The 22,328-nt window shown below is 39.4% G+C and overlaps 1 protein-coding gene across 9 annotated transcripts in view; it reads right to left on the reverse strand.

The window, feature by feature from the left end:
* The window catches only part of HIF1A (hypoxia inducible factor 1 subunit alpha), a 53,267-nt gene that overhangs the window by 25,409 nt on the left and 5,530 nt on the right, over window positions 1–22,328 (reverse strand). For 3 of the 9 annotated variants that reach the window (XM_084791493.1, XM_084791492.1, XM_084791497.1), the window contains exon 1: window positions 20,864–21,257. The exons of 2 other annotated variants lie outside the window; for them this stretch is intronic. In XM_084791493.1, coding sequence (XP_084647619.1) covers window positions 20,864–20,898 — 35 coding nt within the window. In that variant the 5' untranslated portion in view covers window positions 20,899–21,257. Of the gene's footprint in view, window positions 1–17,030; window positions 17,093–20,417; window positions 20,511–20,863; window positions 21,258–22,328 lie in introns of those variants that run through there. 4 more of the 9 variants (XM_084791495.1, XM_084791494.1, XM_084791499.1 and 1 more) reach the window with 3 other exon arrangements.

The raw sequence follows: 22,328 nt of genomic DNA on the forward strand, positions 1-22,328 counted from the left end.
ACTAAAATTTTATTAAATGATTTTATTCATACTTTGTACAGATAAAATGACTTAAATATGTAGCAAGAAACACTGATACTCATTAGCTGTCTAAAGACATTTCTTATATGGTGAAGATCCCCAAGGCAAAACCAATCTGTGTGTCCCTTTCAGGAGATCTGAACAAGTATAAACCAGTTACCACCAAGATACCTAACAGTATGAAGTATCATGAGGGAAAGATGAAGAGTTTTAAAAATATTTACTAAGCACTTACACACAGGCACTGTCTTGCATGCTTTCTGTGTTACTAGCTCACTTAGAAAGCCCCCTTCCCCAAAATAGGGCAAGTGGCCTCCTGGAGCCTCAGAGTGCTCCTTCACCCAACAAATACTGAGAATGGATAAGGGGTCTCAGCAGTTAAGCGCACCTGTGGTTCTCACAGAGGACCAAGGTCCACTTTGTAACAGACAGTTACAAACACTGTCTGTAACTCCAGTTCCAAGGGATCTGATGCCCTCTTCTGGCCTTGGAGGGTACTGAATACATGTGGTGCAATTGCATACATGCGGAACAATGATATACATGCGTACAAAACACTCAGACACAGAAATACATCTTTTTCTTAAAGTAGAAAGAAAACACCAGAAATTTTAAAAATAGTATGTATTCAATATACTACAGAAAATTTTATAATAAAATGTTTATTATTTCACTTTATTACTTATAATAAGGATTATCATATATATTGACCATATACATGTATTAGAACTGTGCTTAGGCACTAGGAATATACAGTGATAAAGGTTTATTGAAAGTGATTAAATGCAATATTGCCAAATGCAATCTAGCTATAACATTAATCACTCGGGAGATCATATAAATTTCAACTACCTTTGCCCCATATTTATAAATTCTGATTCAGTAGCTCTGAGGCAGAGATACTATTATATTTTTAATTTATTTGGAAGTCCCTGGCTAATTTTTGTCACTGTTAATTGTCATAGTTTTGCTCTCAACTCATCATGATAGGGATTCTTTAGAACAAAGAAAGAAGGTATTGTCCCATTTAACGTCTTAATTACTTTAAAAGTGCACCCTATCCTAACTCCATTTGTCTCTTTATTTTACCTGTCTGCTGCCCAATCCTTAGCCACTCCACACCATTACTGAAAGGCTCTGCATCTCACACCTCTGGGCTTGCTCACTCTACCCTCTGCCTGGATCCCCTTCCCAACAATGCTGTGGGAAATTTATGTGACAAACTTTCAAGACTCAGTTCAAGTATCATTTTGTTTGTTTTCTTTCTAGTTTAGTATTTTTCTAAACTGCTCCTTTCCTGTACCCCTTTAGTTATTTGGCTATATTCAATTGCATTCTTCAGAACTCTCAAGCTTCCTCCAGAAAGAAAACGGTCTAATTTACGAGTGTTCTCAGCACAAATGTGCATGAATTTGACTTGATTTCAGGAAGAGAATTAACTGCTTTTTCAACATTCCCTTTAAGTATCTCTAAATTTGTGCTCTTGTGGTGCTCCCGTCTAACCTTACAGTTTTGTTTGTGATATAGTCTTATGTAGCCCAGATTGGCCCTTCAGCTTCCATTTTCTTAGTGTAGGGATGACAGGCATATGCCACCATGGCTGGAAGTCTTATACCTTATATTATAACTAACCAGTGCAACAAAGTCAGAACTATGAACAGAGCCTTTATATTGGGATTTACTGGGATTATCTGCATAATTACCTGAAAATTTAACTAAGCATATCAGATGAGGGGTATAAATCTTAACATCTTTCATTTGCTTTTCTGTTTGCTCTGCCTTTTCCCTCCTACAACAGTTACCAGAATAATTCTTTTAACAGTAGATACCTTTGCTTAAAATTGTTTGTCCCTTAACAAAAGTCAAAGGTCCAAGGTCTATATAACAGCCAGGGTGTCCCTGTGATCTGTTCCATCACCGTCAACACACCTTATTTCGGCTCCCCTCCCTTTGTTGTTGTTTGGTTGGTTGGTTTTCTTTATTCTGACAGGGTTTCTCTACATATCCCAACTCAGAGATCCATCTGACCTCTGCCTCCCAAAGGCATGCACCACCATGCTGGTCACTCTGCTAACTACACTGGTTCCTTGCTGTTCTTTAAATGATTCAGACATATCCTCCTTAGGACCTTTTCTCACTAGCTGTTCTGGACCATAGCTCTCCAATACCTAACAAGGTTTGCCTCTCCACTTTTTTCAAGTCTTTGTTTCAGCCTCACATTTAAGTTACACATTCTAAGTACTTAGAACAGTTCTTGACTCATAAAATATATTTGGTAAATGCTGGACAAATACATGAATCAGAGCCAGTGGTGGTGGGCACACACCTTTAATCCCAGCACTTGGAAGGCAGAGGCAAGTGGATCTCTGAGCTCAAGGCCAGCCTGGTCTACAAAGCAAGTTCCAGGACAGCCAGAGCTACAAAGAGAAATCCTGGGTCTCCAAAAACCAAAAACCAAATCCAAACAAACAAACAAATCAGTAAGTTGTTATGTTGGGGATGGTCATGTGCACCTTGTATGCAGATGCTGATTTCTGTGCCCAGATATCTGGCTGCAGTCAGGATGTAGACATTGTCATTACCATGAAGAGTCTCCTGTCTCAATGCTGTGTAAAAATCGTTGTCCATCATCTCTGATGATTAGTAAAGAGCTGAACAGCCAATACCTGGGCAATTAGGGGTCCCAGGTGGAACAGAGAGAGGAGGAGTTGGTCACTATGAGGAGGAGGTACCATGAGGAGGAGGTGGCCATGAGGACAAAGATAGAGCAGGAGCAGCCAGGGCCAAGACTAGATAGATGGTAGTTAACAGGATACGTGGCTTGGAAATAGTCCAGACCAGCATAAAAGGGTTAGAACAGAAGAGTATCTTCCCAACTATAATGCTTGGAAGCATATTAATAAATCTCCATGTCATATTTGGGAGCTAGAGCAGGTGTAGAAAAAATCTATATTGTTATTATTTTTTTAAGATTTATTTAATTATTATTATGTATAATGTTCTGCCTGTATGTACACCTGCAGGCCAGAAGAGGGCATCAGATCATATTATAGATGGTTGTGAGCCACCATGTGGTTGCTGAGAATTAAACTCAGGACCTCTGGAAGAACAGTCAGTGCTCTTAACCTCTGAGCCATCTCTCCAGACCCATATTTTTATTTTTTACATTGTCATTTTTTCTTTGACGCAAAGTCTTGTTATGTACTCCTGGCTGGCCTCAAACTTGGTTAAGTCTTCCTGCCTCTGCTTCCTGATCAGCCAAAATTATAGGCATGTATCACATGTGGCTTAATTTTATTGCTTGGCTGAAATACACCACACACACACACACACACACACACACACACACACACACACACACACACACACGATTACCAGAATAAATACAACAGTGACTAACCATGACAGCTAATTTTATATATAAATATATCATTCATTTATCTAGCAGAGTTCTGCCACATAAATGTTCAGTAAACAAATCACGGAATAAATGTGAACACAGACAAATTTAGGCATTAACACAAACAAATAGTAATCTTGTCAAAAAAGAGGTTTACAAAGGAAGAGAATGGAGGTCCTGAAACAGCTGAAAAAGGGCCAATGCTTAAAAAGTTTCCCAGCTTAATCATTTTCACAGTCTGTGAGGATCTTCTGCCTCAGCTCTCCAAGTACTGGACTACCCATATAACATTCATTTTCTTTTCTTTTCTTTTTTCTTTTCTTTTTTTTTTTTTTGGACAATAAGATTCTCTGTAAAGCTCTAGCTGTCCTGGAACTCACTCTGTAGATCAGGTTGGCCTCGAACTCATGAGATCCGCCTGCCTCTGTCTCCCAAATGCTGGGATTAAGGGCATGTGCCACTGCATGGCTTAGTATTTTTATTATTAATAGGCTTTTTTCATCTGTTAATAAAACCAGAGTATCTGAACCTGATAATATTTAATAAGAGAGAAACTGCAAACTGGAAAACCCAACAAAATGGTTATCTCAATGTAGGTAGAAATTAGTCATGGCATTATAACCTAAAGTATGTCCTAAATTCTAACAGATAAGCTTTAAAATGAACCTTTAGTTGGGCATGCTGGTACATGCCTTTAATCACACATCCTCAAAGTGAAGGCAGGCCAATCTCAGTGAGTCTGAGGCATAGCAAGTGCCAGGCCAGCCATGGGTACACAGTGAGACTTTGTCTCCAAAACAGACAAACAAGGGGGGGGGGGTCCTGAATGAGTTTATTCTCCACCTCTAGCACCACCACCACAAAGTAAAAAGAAGCAGGAGGCTAGAGATAGCTCAGTAGTTGTGAGCTGTACTTCCTGAGGACACGAGATCTGGTCCTACAGTCATGTGTAGCTTGAAGCCATCAGAAGCTGGGGCTTCTATGGGCAGCTGCACTTACATGCAGATGCAAACATACATATGCACACATATAATTAAACATAATAAAAATATATCTGAAGAAGGAAAAGACTGAGACACAAACAGAATACTTCTCTAGTTGCATTAACTTGAAAACTGAGGCAGAAGAATCACTTGAGTCCAAAAGTTAAAAGCCAGCCAGGTGACATAGTAAGACTCTTACTGAAAAAATACAAAGTAGTAATCTAACCTTTTACATCTTTCCAGGAAGACCAAAAACTTAGTAATCTAATTTTAAGATCCTAGAAATCCTGTATTATTTTAATTAATTTTATCAGAACTATTTGAATAAGAAAAAGTAAGTAGTTATATATGCCAAAGGTCAATCACTGACCAGACTTCCTATATTGGAGACTGAAGGTCAGAAATTCTTTTTAAAGAATTCCTTCAGGGGATTGTGGTGCACATTAAAATTTGATATATTGGGTTAGTAAGAGGGTTCAGTGGTTAAGAACACTGGCTGCTCCTTGGGGTTCAATCCCCAACACTCCACAAGTAGCTAGTCAGCTGTAGCCCCAGTTCCAGGGGATCTAATGCCTTCAGGCCTCCGTGGGCACTGCATGCATGCAGTATACAGACACATACACAGGCAAAATGCCCATATACATAAAACAAAAATATATACTTCAAAAAAATCTGGTGTCTCTCACATTATTATGAAAACTGTATACCCATCTTCTGTTTACTTAACAAAATGTCTAGGGATGAGAGATTTGTGGATTGATTCAATAAGTATGGGTCAAGAGATTTTTTTTTCATTATTTAGTAACAAATTAAAACATAAAAATAATCTAACAAATCAAACTTCAACAAGCATAAAACTGAAGAGTAATAATTAAGCCATAGAAACTAGGAGAGAGCCACCAGCAGGTTTTATAACAAATTTTTCTAAATATAGGCCAGAAATTTTTGAAAAATGACAGAAATATTTTTGACTACAGCAACTATATATACTATAAAATACTATTTAGTGTGAGCTAAGATTGCTGGAAATAAGCTACAAAAGCACGAAATGACAAAAACAGTAAGAATGCCTGTGTATTTAATAAAATATACAATCACAGTGCCTCAAAAATATGAGTAGAGTTCAAAGACAGTCAAATGAGTAATTTTGCCCCCATTCTCTGTAACTTGTGTGTGTGTGTGTTGCTAAAGATGGAAAGTAAGGGCTTTATAAACATGAAGATTTTAAATATCTTTATTAATGCTACAACTGTCCAAGTTAAGATGCAATGGGCCATCAGTAGCAGCTGTGTTAATGGCTTTCCCCAAACCATATCAACCTCTCTCCACTGAACAGTGGGAGCTTCAGTAGAGTCGTCGCTATTTCCCTCCCCCTCCCTAAATGTTTCAATTCCTGGTTGGCTGAATCTATAGAGGTGTGCCCAAGGTTACAAATGGCAAACAATACTGCCTTTTATCTAGATGATTTACAATACCCATGTGCTACACTGTTGAAGAATGACCAATTCTGTGCTTGCTCAATAGGAATGTTATTCTCCCCACCCCCAAATGTTTCAATCTCTAGTTGGCTGAATTTATACATACAGTACCCAAGAATATATAGAGAGCCAACAGTATCCCCTTCTTTTAGTTTATGTGATTATATACTCTGACACAGTAATGGATTCAAATTTGGATCAGAGAAACCAATTTTTGTACATATATTCAAGAGTATGTCCTTTAAGACACTTTTTGAATATGATGGAAGATGATTAAGTTTTGTAAAAGACCAGAATAAAAGTATATACACAGAAATCATACCTTGAATTTTTTTCTTTAGTTCTAAAAGTTAATTATGATGAAGATGCTGAAAATGATGACAAAAAAAAGTTCTTGTAATACAAAACTCAGTACTCACCATCTCCACTAGTTGCTCCTAACCAGTGTTAATAAATTTTCTGCGTTCTAACCTTCTGATCTTATTTCCTTGTTTGTGAAAAGGGTAATAGTATTGTATGTAGTAAGTGTCACACTCCACGTGAAAAGATACCTCCATTTTAAAAGTGGTCTATGCCTTTCTATATTTCAGATACTTAATGTGTAATTTAAGTTACAAGATTAAAAAATTAGAATAGAGGACTTCTCCCCTAACAATAAGGAACATGAGAGTTGCCTTTAAATATTTAAAAGGATGTCCTACAAAAGACAGATTTGGTCATTTTTGCAACTTCAGAGAATAGTTAGTGGAAATTACATCATTCAAAGAAGTCAAAGCAGTGCTAAAGGCACAGTTTAAGAGGACTGTAAAAGTGTTTTCATTTTGGTGGTAACGAAGTGTATTCTGGATTATAAGTGATCCCTATTTTTTATGTTACATTTTTTTTTGCCTGCATGCATACATGCATACATGCATGCCTGTTGCCTGAAGAGACGAGAAGGTGTCAGATCCTCTGGTACTGAAGTTACAGATGGTTGTGAGGTACCATGTGCACAGTGGGAATCAAACCCAGGCCCTGTAGAAGAACAGCTCCAGCCTGATCCCTACATAGTTTATATTCCTGCTACAAGTCTATATTTGAGGCAATCAAATTGGTATCATTAAAAAGGTTACTCTGTAGCCCAGGGTAGCCTTGAACTGGCACCAATTCTTAGCCTCCCAATTTCTAGCTTACTGGGGTGAAGTCTAATTCAGTCATGAACGGCTGCTCTGACAAGGGATCACATATGTGATCTGGCTGGAATGAAGACACACTGTGGATTACAGTACCATCTGGCTGCCCTTAGTCCACACCTTTACTCTCAAACAAAGGAACATTAGTTTACACAAGGAAGCAGCCATGCTTGAAAGTGATGTCTAATTGAGGGGCAGACAAAGTAACTAATCAGAGAATGATTTGACAGAATGAGTCAGAAATAGGACATGTCCAACTCTCACGAGAACAAAACAGGAAAGTGAGGCTATTTAAGAGCAGCACAAGAGATGAGAGGTTTTGTTTGTTTGTTTTGTTTTGTTTTGTAACCAGGACAGTTTTACAGAGACAGGTTACAGAGAGAACAAGCTAGACACAGGTGAAGATACAATGAACTAGATAGTGAGGAGGAGCCAGAAGATCAAAACATATTGCCAGAATTAGTTTGAGGCCAGGCAGAGCAATTCAGTCAGAAGCCAAGAGAGGAGTTTAGGCTAGAACAGCTGAGTTGAACCAACTAGCTAGAGTTCAGTAGGAGTTAAGAGAGGCTTGGGAACAGCTCTCATTTCATCCCTTCATTTGAGGAAATAAAAACATTTACACAACATCAATGTATAACTAATAGGAAGCCATAGTAGTTCAATACTAGCTTTGTGATCAACAGCTACTGAAAACATGTTTAAAAGTGTGGGGAGGGGGCGGGCGGTGGCACATATGTGTGTGGGTGCCTATGGAGGCAGAAAGAGGATGTCAGCGTCCTCAGAGCTGAAGTGATAGATATTATCTGTAATGTGGATGCTGGGAACTGAACTCAGGTCTTTTAAAAGAAACAGCACTCTTTACTGCTAAGTTATCTCTCCAATTCGTAAAGAAAAAAAAAAGACATCAACTTATTCACATTCAACAAGGCACTTTCCCTCACTCCCTTCACAGTGAAGACTCTGACTTGAGAATCCATTTAATGCTATTTTAATTGTGTCATCTACAAAGACAATTTCTAACTTTGCTTTACTAATATGTTAAAAGCTATTTCATAGGATTCTTGATACCAAAAGAATTTGAAAACATCTTTCTCAAGTTCCTGCCCTCTAACAACCGAAACACCATTCAGACTTTCCCCTTTTCATTAGTGTCACTACAGAAAATATCTAGTATATGTTATGTAACAAAACCAAACTTTCATTTAATATATAAAGGCTAGATATTTGTGGAAAAAAGAGGAACATTAACTATTTTGTCACTGTTTATAGTTCATTTTAATTTGGCTCAAAGGACTTCTTTTTTTTTTTTTTTGGTTTTTTGATTAGCAAACAAAACATTTCATGATTTTAAACAGAATCTTCAAGGTTCTGAAGAGTGGAAAGTCTTATGACAACAATTTAACAAATATTATAATGTGAGCATTGAGTACCAAGAACTATTCTCAGTGTTGCACATGGGCTAGTGTTTCTTTTTATCTTAACAATCCTCTAAAGCAATGATTCCTAGATCTTAATTCATACACTAAGAAAGTGAGGCCTAGACAGACAAAGTATTGCGTACCGCTGCCATTTTATTTAAGATGATGAAATAGCTTGATAAATTTGAAAACAGCTGCAGAATACTATGCTTGACAGAAACTTCTGTAGAATATAAACCCACAGTGTCAGTATTGGTCACAGTCTTGCCCTATGCATGAGTGGTGATAATCTCAGAGACATCAAAATATCTAGAGTGAGACACTTGACTCATATGATCAGAAAATCCCATTCACATGGTTAATAATGAGTAACTCAAGCAGGGCAAACTGGCATTATTCCAGAAAACTGATACCCAAAATATTAGGAAAAGAAGTTTTTCTTTCTTTCTTTTTCTTTTTTTAAATTACTAACTATATGCATGCAGATGTGAGAATGCTACACTCTTTTAATTCTACATAGGAAACCTGTGAAGGACAGAGTGACACTAGCATGCAAACACAGAAGTATACATGCCAAATAGCAATCAGATAAAGCCAGGGATAACATTCTGAAGACAGTATTTGAGATTCTCAATTTAACTATTTCTTAAGCGAAAGCTAAGATGTGTGAACTACAAGTGCATTTTTTCCCTTAAACTAGTTGTATTTCATCACACTCAATAAAAATAATGCTGCTAGGGTTTCAAATTAAATATTAAAGACGATAAAGTTCAAGAAAATGGCACTTTCCTGAAGCTACAGAGATGGCTTCACAAGTCATTGCTGTTAGAGAGGGCCTGGGCTGGATTCCCAACACCTACACGGCAGATCGCAACTGGCTGTACCTCCAGTTCTAGGGGATACAAAGGCTTCTTCTGACCTCCGTGGGCACTGTATGTACATGGTGCACTTCGGATATACACAGACAAAACACACATAAAATAAAAAGTACAGAAAGAAAACAGCACTCTGAAATACTGGGGAAAGAATAAACTAGTTCAAACTTTCTCAGAGTTAAATAGTCAATAGTATGGAAAGTATTCAAAATTGCCATGTTTTTGACTCAGCAATTCCACTCCTTAGAGTTAAGAAACATGAATTAAAGGTTACTATTAATCCTGCCTCTGTTAATAACAGGGAGCTTTAGATTTACTCTAAATGTGCCAAGTAGGGGAATATGGGAACAGTTCTGCAATGTAATGCCATTCGTTGAGCATTCTTTATTGGCAATATTTAAATGTTTACTACATACACCAAGGCAAATATTTTTAGTTAACCCTTCAATAATCGCCTATAAATCACATCCTAAACTACAATGTTAGGAAGCATCTACCCTTCTGATGGTGTTTGAGAATTAGTTTTGCTATAAAAACAATATTGACAAGCAGGGTATATCCAATATTTAAAGAAAAGTGAGAGCCATACATTTCACTACACATTCAACACTATTATCTTGTTTAAACTCCATCAGTCACACACAAGTCTAAGGTCTTTTCCACTTTTTTTTTTTTTTTTTTTTAAAGACAGGGTTTCTCTGTGTAGTCTTGGCTGTCCTGGGCTCTTTGTAAACCAGGCTGGCCTTGAACTCACAGAGATCCACCTGCCTCTGCCTCCCAAGTGCTCGGATTACAGGCGTGCTCTACCACACCAGGCTTATCTTCTCCACTTTTAACACTGGGGGGAAAATACAGATTTTTTTTTTAAAGGTAGGTTGAAAACAATAAACACATGTCTGAACAATGGTCTCTAGGTAGTGAAATAATAGGTACTCATAATTTCTGTGTACTTACAAACTTCTCTAATCTTTTCCACCTACCAAAAACTTACTTTCATCAAATATTTTTAAATGGGTTTGAATATATCTAGAGAATTCCTACTAAACTGTGAAAGGGGATGATCAAACCCCAACTTTTTAACATTTAAAAAATTTATAATATACCTACATCTAATATCCAGAGTTTTCTTTCTGTGTCTATGTGTGAATAGGTATGTGTGTGGGAGTGTACAAGTGTATAGAGGCCAGAGAATAAACTTGTGTGGTTCCCCAAATACCATCCATTTTTTGTCCTGAGACATGTCTGTCACTGGCCTAGAACTCACAAGTAGGCTAGGTCAGCTGATCCAACAAACATCAAGGATTTTCCTGTCTGTTTCCCCAATGCTGCAATGCCAAATATGTGCTAAAACAGGAGTCCTAGAAATTAAATTCAAGTTTTCTTAAACATTTAGTATTAATTAAACTATCTGTCCACCCGAAGGCTTTCTTTTCAGTTATTATTAATTTAATATCATAATATTGCTAGAGTAAGAAATAAGTATGGCCACCTCCATGACTGGCTTAAATGCCTAGAAGAGTTTACTGAACAAAATCTTGAAGCCAGACAGGAGACCACTGGGAGAAAGTGATGTCAATGTCTGCTACCAATATGGGAGGAGGTAGCTATGCTAGCCTTGCTATTATTTGTTATTGCTACCCTTACCAAGGTTTAAATACATTTTGTAGAAAAGATAGGAAGAGAATTTAAATATCTATGAAGAAAAGTCAGAGTATTACCTTTTAACTTTCTTCTTTTTAGGCAATGAAAAAGGGGGTGGGGGAAGACAGCTGAAGGAGAAAACAGGTGAAGTGAAACAAAGAAGAATTAAAGGGGCCCAAAAGGCCCGGACCAACAAGTGAGAGGGCTATAGAACAGGTCTTGAGACCTGACAGGATTAACGCAGAGAAGAACCTGAGCTGCGTTGATATGAAGGTCCTGCAGTACGCAAGAACTCTGGCTGGAAACAGCTCGTGGACTTTGTGTGGTTATAGATGATCAATCAAAACAGAAGAAACATTACTCTTAGGCAGTTGCCGAGGTCATGTGCCTTGTTCTTTAGATACCTACATTACAGGTTTGAAACATATAATGAATGCTCACAAGTAGAAATATGGCACTCTAAATGCATTCAAAAGAAGATTTATTACTATATACACATAACAGATTTTAAACAGTCACCATAGATTATAAAACTTTTCCACCGTAGGTTATGTTTGCCATCTGTAATTTATACTCATTGATAGAAATGAACTGATCTCTAGCTAAAGGTCATCAATTGTGCTTCAATTTAAAAATGCAACATTAAATATGTTGTAGGACTTCAAAGCTCAAAATTAGAAGTATAGTTTCATATTAGAAATTAAGTGATATTTATTTGTACTTATTAAAAGCACTATGAGCTTTTCAAAAAGATATTCCCAAAATTACATCGTGTTTATTCAAGAATAGGGGAGATTCAGGGGATCAAATACCAAATATTAATGTTTCTTGTGGGTAAGAACTGTTAAAGACTGTATAATTTTCAGGATAATGTTCATGATAGATTAGCCTCTACTAAACAATTTCTGCTCTATTTCATGTTTTGATTTTCTGAGACAGGACTACTACATAGCCCAGACTAGCCTCATATTTGGCAATCCTCTTCCAGAGTGCTGGATTATAGGTTTGTACCACTACTTCCAGCTTCTAAGTAGTTTTTTTTCTTTTTAATAATTTTTAACTTTCTCTTATCAGTAAGCCAAAGTCTCTCTATCCTGTAGATAAATTCATAATCATCTCAAAGGCCTTCTAAATTAAAGGAAGAAATGACTAGGGGTTATCTCAAGTCAACTCAGTCATTCTTGGTTATGAATTACAATCAGTTAATAGTAACAAAACCTAGAAACAATGTCTAACACAGGGCAACAGCTAGTAATACCAAAATAAAAACAGCAAACATTATCATACAAATAATAGGCCACATCAGCCAATTACTAATAAAGCTGAGTTTTAAACTTAGGCAATCTTTGTTTTTATTTTGTTTTGCTTTTGAGACAGGGTCTCTCTACATAGCTCTGGCTATCTTGGAGCTTACTATGTAGACCAAGGTGGCCTCAAATTTCCAGGTATCTGCCCCCCTTTGCCTCCGCCATGCTGGGACTAAAGTTGTACACAACACCCTGCATAAACCCAGGCACTCCTACTGAAGTGTTTTAACTCATAAGAAACACCACCTCTCTAATGCCCTCTCACTTAAAAGCATGTGTTTAAAACAAACAGGAAATGCTCACAGGAAGTGAAAAAGGATATGAAAGCATACCAAATAGTATAATTTTAGGTAGTGATGGTGGTGGCGGGGAAGGCTCAGGAAATGGCTCAGTCAGTAAAGTGATGGACACATAAGCATAAAGACCCAAATTCAATGCCCAGAAAAGACAGGCACGGGGTTGCAAATGGTTTGGTATTGCACATTTGAATCCCAGTGTTGGAAAGGCACTGAACATCTGTGAGACCCAGGGCCCAAGTATGAGACCCTGCCTCAAAAAGCAGGGTGCTTAGTTTCTGGTTTTGACACTAGAGGCTAGCCTCTAACTTTCTCAGACACACACACACACACACACACACACACACACACACCAAATATTAACTGTTACCAGTAATCTTTAAGTGAAAAACTTGCAAGCACATTTTCTACATACTTTTAGGTATCACTTACGTTTTGCTATGATTTTGAACAATCATTTTAAGATTACATATTTAACTTCAGGGCTAGTCAGTGCCTTGCTCATAATAATAATGGCACATATATGCTAATTAAATATGGTAATTAAAGGGAATGAAGTAGTTCTTATAGCTAACAATCAAAGAGTCAAGATAGTATGAAAGAAAAAAAGATTAAATGAAAGAACATATATAAACCAAAGCTGGGCAGAACACATATAAGTCATATAAGCAGGAAATTATATCAATTAAAATGACCTCTCAGAGACGCATTAAACTTTAGGAGTTATTGCTTTATCAAGCTGGCAGTAGTGGTAGTAGTTAAGACATTTTCAGTTTTTCTTCTACTCTTATGTATAATTCACTGTTTTTTTTACAATGAAAACATAAATATATAGTAATTGTGTAATTTTGGTTTTTTGTTTTGTTTTGGTTTTTGGAGACAAGGTTTCTCTGGCTGTCCTGGAACTCACTCTGCAGACCAGGCTGGCCTGGAACTCACACTGATCCACCTGCCTCTGCCTCCCAAGTGCTAGGATTAAAGGCCTGTGCCACCACCACCCTGCAATTGTGTAACTTTTTTAAAAAGAAAACAATATAAATGTTTTCTAAGAAGGCTTGGATTGTAATCTGGTCATTTAAAAAAAAAAAAAAACCCTACTGGACAGATCTGAAGTCTTATTCAAATCTTCAAGAGAGTCTGAATGTTCTGTTTACTATAACAAAATTGAACTGATTACCTTCTTTAAGGCAATAAACAACCCAAGAGCAGCCTATTAATTCTAGGCTTGCAACACTACGGTTGTCCCAAGGATGACCCTTCCAGTAGATGAACTTTGAAAAGAAGCATTTCTATTTTAGTCACTGTATTTCATTAACAAAATACTTGCACAGTTAACAGCTACCTTTACTATTTGATTTACTATGTATCATTGGCATAATGGTATAGACACTTAATGTGTAACACAGGAAACAGGCATGGGAAGTTGAGTATTTTATCCAGTGGTACACTGTCGGGGGATGGTCTGATGTATTTTGATGCTAATTACTGCTTGCAGTCTCTGTGATTAATAAAAAGCCATCCCACCTGGGCAGGGCAAAGGAGATAGGTGGGGCTAGGAGAGAGAGGAATCCTGGGGGTGTGGGGGGTGGGGGAGGAGGAACCACCAGGAAGAAAAAAAAAGGTTCCCAAAAGGAGAGGAGAGGAAGGCCACCATGGGTTAGATGAAAGAAAAATACATGGCCGGCATGGATGGAGAATTCGGCCCAGATAAAGAACATTAACAAGTATTTGAGATTATGGATGGGAGGTAGCTTGATAGAAGTTATTGGAAGCAGATGGCATGGGATTGGGGCAGGGATCCCATGCCTACCCCACTATGGGAGGTAGTTTAGAGGACTGATATCTGCCCTGCCCCAGGTTAACTAAAGCTATTTTAAAATATAACAAATGTCTGTGTCTTAATTGATTGCTAGCCCAACATACTGATAATACAAATAATACAGATAATTTAAAAACAATAGTACACAATGGAATTTTTTGCAGTCAGGCTTCAGAGAATATGCACTTACACACTTGAGATAGACAGGTGTAGCACAGATATACTTAATGAATGTTTGCTAAAGATGAAACAGAAGTGAATACTTTCTACATGCTTATTTTCCACAGGGATACACAGGTGCCTCATGTTTACTCAGTGTTCTGAACAAAGAGAACTTAGAGGCACTTTTAACATACCTTAAAGGATACTAACTTACTTCCCAGGCCTTGGACATACTACACAGCTATATTTATCAACAAAATATGCCCTCTAGTCTGGTTCCAATAAACAGAAAAAGTATCAAAAAGGTGATAAAATTAAAATTCAAGATGGAAAAAAGTAGCACGAGGATTCAAAACATAAGAAAGGTTTCTATGAAAAACAGCCAGGAGATACAGGAAAAGACAAACAAACAAACACACAAACAAAAGCACCCTTTAAAATCCTTTGAATTCCCTTGGTTCATCCAATTATCTATTAGTTGTTTCATTTGTTCATTCAAATACTTAGGGGCTCATTTGTGGCAGTATTGCATATTAGATGTTTTTCATATGCAATCTTTTTGCGATTTTGCCTATAGAAACATGTGCTCAATTTTATAATAGAAAAAAGCTTAAAAAAACAAACAGAAACTTGCTTAGTGTCTAAATTTATAATAAAGACCCATAGGAACTAAAATATATCATATTAAAGACTCTAATTTTCCACCTTTAAACTGCTTATTTATTTTACCAATGTTGAATAAACTTATCTTCATAACTATTAGGGAATACAGAACACTTGTCATTCATTAGTGAAAATAGCAACAATGCAGCTGGAGAGATGGTCAGCGGTTAAGAGCACTGACTGCTCTTCCAGAGGACCTGGGGTTAAATTTCCAGCACCCACATGGCAGCTCACAACTGTCTGTAACTCCAAGATCTGGCACCCACAGACACACATGCAGACAAAATACCAATGCACATAAAATAAAAATAAATAAATTATTTAAAAATATTTTTTAAAAGAAAATAGCAACATTAAACAACACTTTTACTTTATCTAATTATGGCTGTTCTAAACAACCAAAGACTACAAACATAAGCTATGTTTTACCACTAGCTTTTCCCCATTAACAAGAAAATAAAATTTCAAAATGATATCTTAAAATAATCTTTATATTTGGTATTCTAACCAAGTAAATTTAGTAAGAAAATACTAATAGATAATAGTGGAGATAAACCAGGTGGTAGTGGCGCACGCCTTTAATCCCAGCACTCGGGAGGCAGAGGCAGGTTTGATCGCTGTGAGTTCAAGACCAGCCTGGTCTACAAAGCAAGTCCAGAACAGCCAAGGTTACACAGAGAGACCTTGTCTCGAAACAAAACAAAACAAACAAACAAACAAAAAAAGTGGAGATAAGCAGAACAACTAAATGGAAGTGTTTTGTTTTATAAATGATACCATTTCAATTATTCTCTTAAATGGGGCTTTATCATCAATAAAACAGGTATACACTAGTTGACAGTAAATATTTCTTTTTGAGAAAATTGTAGGAGAGCAACTCTTTCTAAACTATTAGAAAAATTTCATTCCCATAATAAAGGTATTTAACATTAATTTTAAAAGCTTTTTCTTGCAAACTGTTCTCTGATGTTTTGTTTCGTTTGTTTGAAGGTAGCTTCATGTCTACTGATCAGCCACAAGCCACTAGAGATACAATCTCTTCAATACACTCGGATGGCCACTACCAAGAACAAGTATCCTGCATCAAAACCTACAAAGTGCTAGGCCAGCTACAGAGTAATAATCTCTGTGCACTATTGGTAAGAATATTAACAAGATGGAAACTGCTATGGGAAAAGTATGAAGGCTCCTCAAGAACTTATTTGTTGCCTTGTAATTGAACAGGACCACACAAGAGCAGGACCTTGGCGAGATATTACACGCACACACTCAACACCAGCACAACAGAATCCAGGTGTCAATGAACAAACAGCATGGCAGCAAAACAACACAAAGTCTCAGACAGAGGGAGATTCTAGCACAGCTTACAACGGGAATGAAAAGACATCATCTGAAGTGAAATGTATAAAAAGGCGAAGCCCATATGACTGTAGCTACATGAAGTATCTACCTAGAATAGCTAGGTTTGTGATTCAGAGAGAATGCCTGTACCAGAGGCTAAGACTAGTGGGAAGCCGGGAGTTGTAAGATGGCTAGATTCTGTTTTGTAAGAAAAGGTTGGTCACATGACAAAAATTGCCACTGCTAAATTTTACACTTAGAAATGGCTAGAATAAAATTAAAAAATAAAAAACAAACAAACAAAAAACCCAAACACCAAAACAACTAAATAAAACATGCACGATCACTTCAAACACTGTAGGGACATAGTTTCCATGACTATTAAAGAGTATATCTTTAATTTTTGTTTTACAATTTTGAATTCTTTATATTACGTTTGTCTAAAAGACTATACCTGGCAAACAGATGAGTCTGTTAATTTTTATTGGAGAAAGCAGGAACTTTACACAAAGTAGTTCATTCTTAATACTTCAAGAGGTACTGTTCAAGAAAAAGTGTTATAATTAAGTTTTTATGGTTAATTTAAACACTCTCACTATATTTTTACCAAAAATACTGAGCAATGACAACATTAGCTTGTTAAATTTCTTTTTAAATCCTTCAGAATCAATCAGAAAACATGTAATAAATATCTATACCACAAGCAAGAGAAAGCTAGGTAAAAACTAACTGTTGCCATCTATCCTAAGGGCCAGTGGGGTGGTGTAGGGTGGGGTGGACAGACACTGACTTATATGAATAAGATAGGACTGAAAGGAAGTAACTTTTTCTTGTGAATTAAAATCAATTTCTTGGTAGGAAGGTAGCTCAATCCCATTCTACATCTGTATTTAGATGACTTCTGATGAGGAAACAGACCTTTGTTAACTGTCTTAGATTAAAAAGTCATGTAGTGTTTTAGATTTCCATCTTAAAAAAAAAAAAACTAGAGGTTTAACCTAAGTCTTTAATATTCATATATGGAAACAATTACCTTACAATCAACATCATAAACAGTTTTAAATTCTTAAAACAGTAGCAACAAGTCAAGAGACTTATCTGCCTTAGCCTCCTATATACCATCCTTGGCAAACAAACAAACAAAATTGAAATGTAAGCAGTTATCTAGACCTTGAGCCAGGACACCACCAGACCATAAAGATGACCCACAGAAAGTTGGGACAATGTCTAGACCTCACAAGGTGCTTACAGGAGTGAACCGAAACATGTTAAAATAGCCAGACAGCTCAATAAACACTAAACAGAAAAATAACCCATGTTTCATACAACTGAACCACCAATATCTGACCAGTACAAAATTTTAAAGCCTTGCCTTGAGATGAAAGCCAATGGTCTTAACAATAGAGGTAGGCATAAGCAAAACACCATATTGTTCCTAAATTCCTGCAGAAATTAGTATTTATAATTGTCTACTCAAAACTTGAGCATTAGAACAAGGGGGGGCGAAAGGTAAGTTACTACGAGCCCTAAAACTACATTACCTTAGGCCTCTCTCGCTGAAATGACCAGCATGACTAGAGTGTGTGTTTGTGACTAGAGCAGATTCACAGTGACCATTTAAGGAGGAAGGCACTGGAAGTAGGAACTGTGCTGAGGGGCCCAGAGCTTCAGTCTCAGCCAAACAACTGATACTAGAGGCGTGGCCCAGGGACACTGCCTCAACAGAAAGAACTCTTCCAACCTCTGAATTCAATCCCAGTCTTTTAATTTTTCAAACTATAGAGAAAAGAAAAGGCATGAAGGCACAAAAGAGCTAAGAAAATATATCCAGAAAGTTCTGAAGGTTATGGAAGTCTGAACTATAACTTTAATAGTTAACACTATTTTCAAGTATACAAAATGTACAAAGACTCCATTCCATGTTCTGACCTAAGTGCTTCAGATGCATTCTCTCATTTTCAGAGGGTTCGTATTATCATGGGGCGGGGGGGGAGAGCTAAAACCCAGAAATAAAGTAACTTGCCAATGATCACAAGTGGAAAGGCTTGACTCCAACTTGTGGGTACCTATCTGCGTCCACATCCCTACCCTCTAAATTGTTAGAATGCTAATTCTTTAAACAAGGGAGTAAGCTAAATTGTAATAAGAAAAAGATTTATTAATAAATGAGTTTCTTTATTTTTAGTGAGCAAAGCTAAAAGGAAAATTAGAAATGTCTTTCTTAAGAGATTTACTTCAGTGACCCAATAATTCTGTTTGAAAGCACTGAGAAGTTCAGCTAGAAGCTGGAAACAGAATAAGCTTGGCATTCTTTCAAAACATGAGGACTCATACGCATGTTAAGTCAATCATGTCCAGACCCAAAAGCTACGGCATCAACCACATACCCTGTTACATTTATTATGTATCTTCTATTCCACTTTAGTCCCAATCTTCTACACCCTCTAAAAAAACATTATTCTTTTCCCCATGTTCACTTTGGAGACTCATTTAATATGGGGGGAAAAAAGATGGAGAAAATTTTTATCTCGCAATCTTTCAACTATCTTTTGAATAAATTATGATTCCAAAAGGACATCTTTAATAAATAGCACCTAAAGGTTGAGTGACCCATCACTCCTCTTTATTATCTTTTAGCGATATTAAGAACCTCTATATTAAGAAATATAATCCCATCTGATCTAAAGCTCCTAACATCTCAAATGAGAAAAATTAAATATAACAGATGGCTCTGAGGAAAATACTAAAAACCATTTAGACTTGGGTTCAATGCACAACAGCTAATTCTCTCATCCATTATAAAGCTACTATTAAAAAAAAAACCCAGAGCATATAAAAGAGAAGTGACTGGTGTATAACTTGGTGTACTGTATTCAATATAATTCAGCATTTAATACGGACAGTAAGTTGGCACTACACAATGGCAATCTGCCTAAGGTTTAAGAGAATAGCAGCCCCATCATTTCATCAAAAGCATTGTAGTCACTTCTGCAAAATTAATTGCAACTAATTCTGGTAACTCATGGAGTTAAGTCTAGACTTGTATGCTCACTTTAAAAAACACTTTCAAAGTGCTTCCTTTGGTGCGTACAAACTGAGCCCTGGACCTTCTAAGGAGTAAGGACCAAGACAAGGACGGGATCCACAGAGCTGCAAGAAAACGAACACGTTTATCTTCAGCTGATATGGATAAAGGGAACTAATCTCTTCCAGAAGACTGGAGGGACTTAACAGTAAATTAAGCCAACCTTGCAACCACAGCTCTTACTATAAACCTTCAACTCCTTAAACTGATTTCCTCAAGGTTAAAATAACGAAGTAGACATAATTGTCTGGCGGCAGGGGTCGATCTTACCGCCACTAGCTGCGCTCATAATTCCATAACGTGCTCCTTACACTCAAGCCACAAGATGTTTCAGAAACTTACATGAAGTTCTGAAGATTTCCTCACTTCGGACTTACGTTTTTTTGATACAACTCTTTTCAGGTGGTCCAATGAGAGTTTCATTCGCTCTCACTATATCCTCTCCCCCGCCCCCCCTCCCGCCAATCTCATTAAATTATCAGCCTAAGTTTAACCAAAACTATCAGTAAGCTGTTTTCAGGAATGAACGAGACACATATACATATTCATACATAACGTCCGGGCTCTCCTGACAGGTGATGCAAGCCCAAGTTTGTAAAAACTGGAAGTCGTCTAAAACGACGCCGTTTCCCTAAATCCCCGTTACTCTCTGACGGAGGCAAGTTTTCCCCGATTACAACAAAACCTGCACGTGCAAACTGGAAAAGTTAGCATCTCCGGGACACCCCCCCCCCCCGAAGCAACACCGGAGCGTACAAAGGCAGCAGCGGCGCGGCGCGGCTCGGCGGCTCGGGGGAGCCCCGGGTGTACCCCGGAGGGCCTCGACCCCAGGAAGCTGGCAGCGCGCGCGCAGGGTCTGCCCGGGGCCGGGTTCTCGCGGCTAACGCGAGGGGGGAACCCGGGCGGGAAGGCGCGGGAGCGAGGGGCGTACTCTGCCCGGGCCCTGCCGGCCGGATGGGCGCGCGGGGCAGGCTGGGCTGCGACGGCGCGGGGCGGGTGTCCGGGGCGGAGACCCCAGCCCCGCCGAGCGCTAGGCCCGCGACTCCCACCCCCCGCGCCAAGATGGCGACGTGGACCGCTGGGGAGCCCAGGCGCGCGAGGCTAGGGGGTGGGGTGGAGGGGGGGACGGAAGGGGAACGGAGACAAAAAAAAAAAAAAAAAAAAAAAAGGCCAGTTTCCCGGAACGCGGCGGCCCGGCTTACTTTTTCTTCTCGTTCTCGCCGCCGGCGCCTTCCATGGCGAATCGGTGCCCGCGGTGGCTTCCCGGCCGGCGGCCCCGGGGCTCGCTCCGGCCTAAGCGCCGGCTCCGTCCGCACACGCAGAGAAAGGGGCAAGTCCAGAGGCGGGGTGCGAGGCGGGACGCCACCCCCCGGGACGGCGAGGCGGGAGCTGCAGGCTGCGCTCGCCCGGGCTCCGGCTCGGCTTCCTAGGCGCTCCTCCGGCTGGCTTGTCAGGGCCTGACCAGACACTGCCCGCGACGGCCGCGAGGACAGTCCTCGCGTCCCCTCAGACGAGGAGGCTCTGTGCACCGAGGCGCTGAGGCAGCGGCAGGGGGCGGGCAAGGGCGGAGGCGCGCTCGGGCGCGCGGCGAGGGGAGGGGAACCGAGCATGGGGGGGGGGGGGGGCGCGTCCGCCAAGCCCCGCGCGCCCGCGCCCGCGCGCGCGCCCCCGCGAGCCCGCCTCACCTGAGCGGAGGCGGGTTCCCCGGGAGCCAATGGCGAACGACGCAGGCGGCCAGGCCCCACCCCAGCCCACGTTGCTCTCAGCCAATCAGGAAGAGGTCAGCTGAGACACAGCTGGGACGCTCTGCCCCGCTCACGTGCTTGTCTGTGTGCGGCTGGGGAGGGAAGAGAAAGGGGAGAGGGGTGCGGCCGAGCTCGGCGGCGTCTGGCTTCGGGAGGCGCTGCGGCGGGGGAGAGCGGGCTGCCGAGGTCCGAGCCTGGCTTACAACCGCGCCGCTATCATTGGAGCAATCCGAGGCTCGCTCACCCCGTAGCTGCCTGGCTAGACCGGGTTGCCGCCCAGCCTTTCTGAGTTTCCAGTTGGGAAAAAGAAAAAAAAAAAAGTCGACTTTGCGTCGTGGCAGCCAGCCCCTGGTGTTAGGCTGGGGTCTCTCCTTCCCAGGTGGCCCGGAGGAGACTCGGTCTCTGCTCTCAGTCGCAGGATAAGGGAAGTCTCCACGTCATTAATATTTTCTGGGCCAAAGTTTGATTACTGAGCAAATGCAAATAAAAATACAAAACAAATCCCTCTTGCAAAACCTCTCAAGGGAAGTGAAGTTGCAGGGCCATTTTAAAATAAACTATCGTAAGCGTTTACAAATAAGTAAAGCTTTAATAAGTGAAGGCATAAGCCTGAATTTGAGTGAAAGGGGAAAAGGTTTTGAATAAACGTGTTTTGCTTTCATGCCGTTTTAGAAAGAGACAAAGATAATCTTAAACGGATGCAGAAAAGGCGCAAGAATAGTTTGAGACTGACTTTGGTTCACTGTTTAGACTAAAGGAAGGGATAGCGAGTCCCTAACCTTGATAGAGGACTGCGCGCCGCCTATGCTGGGTGCTAGGGAATAAAACAATCACTTTTAGTCCGTCTTTGGGAGCATAAATGTTAGGTCTGTGGGTATGGCGGTTTTTGTTTGTTTGTTTAAAATGTATTCTGAGCCTAACA

Source organism: Acomys minous, assembly GCF_964271855.1.
Source record: "Acomys minous genome assembly, chromosome: 8".
Classification (NCBI taxonomy): domain Eukaryota; kingdom Metazoa; phylum Chordata; class Mammalia; order Rodentia; family Muridae; genus Acomys; species Acomys minous.